This window comes from Arachis ipaensis, chromosome B01, assembly GCF_000816755.2.
Source record: "Arachis ipaensis cultivar K30076 chromosome B01, Araip1.1, whole genome shotgun sequence".
Classification (NCBI taxonomy): Eukaryota; Viridiplantae; Streptophyta; class Magnoliopsida; order Fabales; family Fabaceae; genus Arachis; species Arachis ipaensis.
This window is the reverse complement of record NC_029785.2, coordinates 102,402,158-102,407,879: the sequence shown is the minus strand read 5'-3', so window position 1 is coordinate 102,407,879 and position 5,722 is coordinate 102,402,158. Positions and strand designations below refer to the sequence as shown.

General features: G+C 38.9%; 1 protein-coding gene across 9 annotated transcripts in view; it reads left to right on the top strand.

Annotated features, from left to right (window-relative positions):
- The window catches only part of LOC107632607 (alpha-mannosidase I MNS5), a 5,637-nt gene continuing 2,513 nt past the window's right edge, over window positions 2,599–5,722 (top strand). For 2 of the 9 annotated variants that reach the window (XR_002362373.1, XM_021122990.1), the window contains exons 1-10: window positions 2,599–3,040; window positions 3,120–3,172; window positions 3,348–3,390; window positions 3,479–3,544; window positions 3,623–3,684; window positions 3,814–3,913; window positions 4,115–4,297; window positions 5,058–5,106; window positions 5,191–5,370; window positions 5,586–5,706. Coding sequence is in view for 7 of the 9 variants with exons in the window: in XM_021122990.1 (XP_020978649.1) it covers window positions 2,924–3,040; window positions 3,120–3,172; window positions 3,348–3,390; window positions 3,479–3,544; window positions 3,623–3,684; window positions 3,814–3,913; window positions 4,115–4,297; window positions 5,058–5,106; window positions 5,191–5,370; window positions 5,586–5,706 (974 nt within the window). In the remaining 2 variants the exon portion in view is untranslated. Of the gene's footprint in view, window positions 3,041–3,119; window positions 3,173–3,347; window positions 3,391–3,433; window positions 3,545–3,622; window positions 3,685–3,813; window positions 3,914–4,114; window positions 4,298–5,057; window positions 5,107–5,190; window positions 5,371–5,585; window positions 5,707–5,722 lie in introns of all 9 variants that reach the window. The other 7 variants (XR_002362372.1, XM_021123002.1, XM_016336276.2 and 4 more) reach the window with 7 other exon arrangements.

Genomic DNA, 5,722 nt, shown 5'->3' with positions numbered 1-5,722 from the left:
GGCTTTTTGTCTTTTTTTTTTCTTTTTTTTCGTTTTTTTTTTGTTTCAGGCGTTAAACGACGCCGTTTCTGAAACAAATGACAAAACCGGATCTTTAAAAAACTCGCTAAAAAACCGGACGGTTTTACCAGTTCACCGGTTAACCGCCGATTCGACCGGTTTTTTCACCGGTTTTTTTGCTGAACGGTTTCTAGCCTTACCTGGACCGGCTAGGTGACCGGTTTCCGGTTAATCCGGTTGAACCGGTCGGTCCGATTCGGTTTTCAGAACCATGGTAAATAGCGTGTACCATTAAGCACAACATTCATGAACTCGGAGAGGTTTGTCATCATGTGCTCAAACTGGTGACCTTCGTCGCAGTATTGTAGCCAGATCTCTTTGTTAAACCTACCAGCCCAATCCAACATCTCTTGCGACAAACCCCTCAATGCATCCATGTACCACTCGTACCCAGCCTTGCTTGGACTGCAAGCTGCATTTATGAGATACCGCTTTTCCTCAGCAGACTTGAAACGAGACATAAAGTTCATCACGATGTGCCAGATACAATAAGCATGAAATACTCTAGGAGACTGCCACCCACTATCGTCAGCTCTCAGTGCAACCTTGATCACCTGGGATCTGTCAGAAATAATCAACATGCCTTCTTGTGGGGTCACTTGTTGCCTCAGATTGATTAGGAAGAAAGACCAAGACTCCATGGTCTCAGACTTAACAATTGGAAAGGGTAGAGGAAGGATATTGCCATTACCGTTTTGTGCCACTGCAATAAGCAAGACACCACCATATTTGCCAAACAGATGCGTGCCATCAACGGAGACAAATGGCTTGCTATGCTTGAAAGCCTTCACACAGGTAGGGAAGGCCCAAAATACCTTATCAAACATGCTGCAATCACGCACTATAAGGTGTACCTCATAGTACGGTACAACACTAATCTCATATATCGTTCCGGGACAACAACTCTGCAGTGCTTGCAGCTACCTCAGCACCTTATTGTATGACTCCTCCCAATTACCGTATATCTGCGCAATTGGCTTTTGATTCGCCATCCAGGCCTTTTGTACGAGGGTTTGAAATGATAGCTTTGCCTAACTGCACCTTGTAGGACAGAGATGCTGACAAATAGCGAGGATTGTATCAACGGGAGGATGAGACGGCAGATGAGACTGCTGTCCAACTGTCGGTGGTCATGACTCATGAGACATGGTGGGTGTTAAACATGTGTGTGCTCCTCCAATCCTATGCACATTCCTAAAGAAATAGAACAACCATGGTTGAGATGTACAACAAGCATAACAATGATAACTGAGAATATAGAACACAGTTAAACTTGAACTTACCAATATCTGAGATTCTGTCGGAGAGCAACACGGAGACGCCAAGGGCAACCTGCTTCAGATTGTCTGCAATGCACATGGTACTTTAATCGATCCAACTCCACAACTCGATACTCAGCACTTCTGCGAATGCTATAATTCTTCACGCCCTGCAATACTGCATCTCGGCTTTTGAATATGTGGCCAACTCGAAACTCCATACCAACGTCTAAGTTGTAATCATCTTCACCGGCATTGGAAAATGGATTTTTTTCTTGCATCGCGTCCAGATCCAATGTATCATAGTGACTGGATACAGATGACAAGGCCGGAATTGGGTTCAGGGAAGGCAGAAGATACCGACGTGATGGCTAGAAGAACCGCTCTCGTTGCTATCTGCAACATACTCCTCGTCTGAGTCCTCACTGTCAATGTCCATGTTCTTCCACTGGACGAGCAATGTGTAACGGTGGCTGTGCGAGAGGTAGGTCATCCTGCACGAAGTCCGACTGCCCAGATCCACTGCCACCAACATCACCAACTTCTGCAAAAAGCTCCATCACTTGTTTTGCCATGATTCTCCCATGGATGTTAAACATTAAGCGCATATGCTTGTCGCCATGGAGCCAAAACAGGCAAAACCGAAAAACTCCGTTTCCCATCGGTACTAGCAACCTATACCCCACCTTTCTGATCTCTTTTCTCCCGCTACCACCGGTGCTACTCAATATCAGACTCTTAAGCTCTGACAAAGAACTTACTTCGCCAGGTACGCAACAAAATGAGATTCTTATACTCAAATATCACCTCATTGTCACTATTTCTCATATGACAATTGAGATACACACTTACAACCAAATATTCACTACTACTAGACATTTTGGCTTATTTCCAGAAGAAAAAGATAGAAAAGTAGTGAAATATTTGTGGAGAATACAAAGAGTTGCACATTCTTTTATAGGTGTTGAAAATTTGTCATAACGTATCTCGTTTACCGTGTAAGCGAAATAAATTTGCACGTATCTTGTTTACACTGTAAACAAAATATACACGTCAACGTTATGTGGCTTATCTCGTTTACAGTATAAATGAGATACATACAATTTTATTTCGTTTATACGGTAAACGAGATAAAAGATAAGGTGTATTTTTGTCATAATTTATTTTATTTATTTAAAAAAAATCCCACAAAAACGTCGGTGCCTTTCGAAAAATTAGAACATGTTCCATAGCAATGTAAAACTCACGTATACGAAAATATCATCGCATATCATACAATTGTTTACTATATAAAAAAAATTGATCCACGCCGTGTGATGTAAATCCTTAGATTGAATACGCAGTAAATCCTTTGCGTAAGACAGTGATTATGAATGGTGAAAATTCAATTAAAGTCTGGAAACAAAAAAGTTTCAGGCATGGTTCGGCATTCACCAGATCTTACCCACTCCCCTTTAATCGCTTCATCTTAATCCATTTCTTCACCCCTCTTTCAAACCAAGTCCGCGCAACACAAAACCAAACAAAGCAAATAATCAAACACCTTCCGTGCATCCAAAACCTGGTCACATTTCCATTCCCATGTTTCACCGCGATCACTCCCCATGCCTCTTCCTCCTCCTCCTTCTACTCTCCACTTTATGCATCTCATCCATCTCCCACTCACAACAATCCACTTGGGCTTCCAAGAAAATGCGCATGAGAGAGAAAGTTCGCACCATGTATGTATGAATTATTTGAATTCCCCCCAAATTGTTTATATTTTATTCATTTTTTAAAATGATTGATCCCGCTTTGTAGCAATTTCTAGCTCGAATAGCTCAAATTTATGACAAGGTTTGGAATTTTCAAGGGTAGGAATATTTACATTAAGCAATATGTATGTATAGATTTTCATAGGAATTGTCAATTATATTGGGTTCTATAGCATTTTTTTTAAGTCCTTATGCAATTTATTTTGGTGAAAAAAATAGTAAATAATGCTCGTCAGTATTGTTGTTATCTGTTGGTACTCTTTTTTCTTGGTAGGTTTTACCATGCCTATGACAACTATATGACTTATGCATTTCCGGTGAGTTAATGTGATTCCATAGTTGTTAGTCGTTAAAATTCAGGGATAGACCCGGCTGTGCGATGTCATGATTGTTCTAGTTTTGCAGCATGATGAGCTAAAGCCACTCTCCAAAACGTACACTGACTCCTTAAGTGAGCTAGGAAATTTGAAGGTAAATTGACGTTTACTTAAGAATATGGAGTAGAATTAATCAGAGAACAACTGCAGAAATAACTTTTTACTGTCGCAGCTTGAACATTTACCTCAAGACTACAATGGATCTGCCCTTACACTTATCGAATCGCTGTCAAGGTAGGCACTGCATGAAATATTAGTTTGCTCGGTTCTGTTTTTATTCGATTTGGTGTGTTTTTGATGGCCGTGTCTTGTTGCGTATCTAGTTGAACTCAGAACTCATAAAAATTGTCCTTTCTCCTTTAGCCTTGTTATTATGGGAAACAATACTGAATTTGAGAAGGCAGTGCTCTGGCTTTCCGAAAATCTAAAATTTGACGTTGACGCACGCATAAATCTTTTTGAGGTAAATGCTGGATTCGTTTGAAAGTATTGAATATGTAGCTTCATGTAACATGCATCTAACTGCCCAAATTTTGAAAAGCTGGTAGGCTGATGGCTTTAATTTACTTCTGACTTCTGAGTGACAATTATAAAATAACATTCATCTTAAATCATGGAAGATTGAAGCATATTATTTCCTAATAACTCGATTGTGATCATTCAGTGCAACATAAGAGTTCTAGGAGGACTTGTCTCTGCTCATTTACTTGCATCTGATTCTTCAAAGAAGTTGTTTCAAGGGACTTACAATAATCAGCTCCTATTTCTGGCTGAAGATTTAGGGAAACGCTTTCTACCGGCATTCGATACGCCCACTGGATTGCCATATGCGTGGATTAACTTAAAGGTACCCTATATAACACTCAATGTCTGACACACTATAAATTTTTATTTTCATTTCACTTGGTTGTAAAACATTTAAAATTTTGAATGTCTGAAGATAGGTTCTAATGATCTTCCATATCCTAACTGTCAGAAGTTCTCATTGCATCATCAATACTGAATAAAAAAAAAGTTAGTAATTAAATTAAATCCTCCATGGAATTTGATCATTGCTTGTTTAGTAAGAACTGCTTCTGATAAAGTATTAGGACATTAAAACATTGTTTGACCCATATAGCTGACTCCATATAGTTTTGGAATTCTATGATGTTAAGAGTAGTATTGGGCTAGGTGTGAACTAAATGTAATAGTCTAACACTTGACCTAGAACACCTGACTTTCAGGCTGAGTCAGTACCAATCATGTTTTCGACATCATCCTTTCAGGCTTTCCAAGTTTTTTCAGATCTCCTGACTTCCTCGTTTCTATAAGGAAACAATTCTGTGCTAGATCATAAGTTTGGATATGACTGATGTGATATAGTTAAAATGCTACGTTATTTGCATTCATATGAATAGTAATGTGGTGATATACTATCATATATGCATAGCATTAATGAGTGCTGTACTGTATAGATCGAAGTTTTGCATTCGAACCATGTTACTTCAATTTTTGAGGCATACGATTTTTATAAATTATAGTCTATTGCTATTTTCTTTATTTTGTTTTCCCCTTTTTTAGAAAGATATGTAACTCCACACCAATGCAAAATATTCTGTGCACAGTATGGAGTAATGGAGAATGAGACTACAGAAACAAGCACTTCAGGGTGTGGTGAGAGTTCTAGCTTAGCATATTAAAAATACGGTCTAGTAAAATGATATGTTTGATTGCTTATAATTTTCCCTCTTTTGGCAGGTTCACTGATTCTTGAAATGGGTGCTTTATCAAAAGTGACCGGTGACCCTAGGTATGAATCTGCAGCTTTGCGAGCCCTTCGTAAGCTATGGAGCATGCAGAGTTCATTACGTTTATTTGGAACCACATTAGATGTGGAAACTGGGGAATGGATTGAATTTTCATCAGGTATTGGAGCAGGTACGTTCTTTTGAATTGTAATAATCTTTTCATCTTTCAGTCTGTCTTTTCTAACTTAGCAATTGCATTGTCCGTTGATTTTAATATGAAGATGCTGCTGCTGTTTATAGTAATGCTGTTTGATATCCTATGATACTTTCATCCTAACCCACAAATGCTGATGAACGGACCTATATATTTCTTGTGTTGGATTTTTTTCCTGAATTATTTTCTAGGGGTTGATTCCTTTTATGAGTATCTACTTAAAGCTCATATCCTATTCGGGAAGGAGGACTTTTGGAGAATGTTTCATTCTGCTTATGTTGCTGTGCAGAAATATTTCAGACATGGTCCTTGGTATAACTCTAACCCC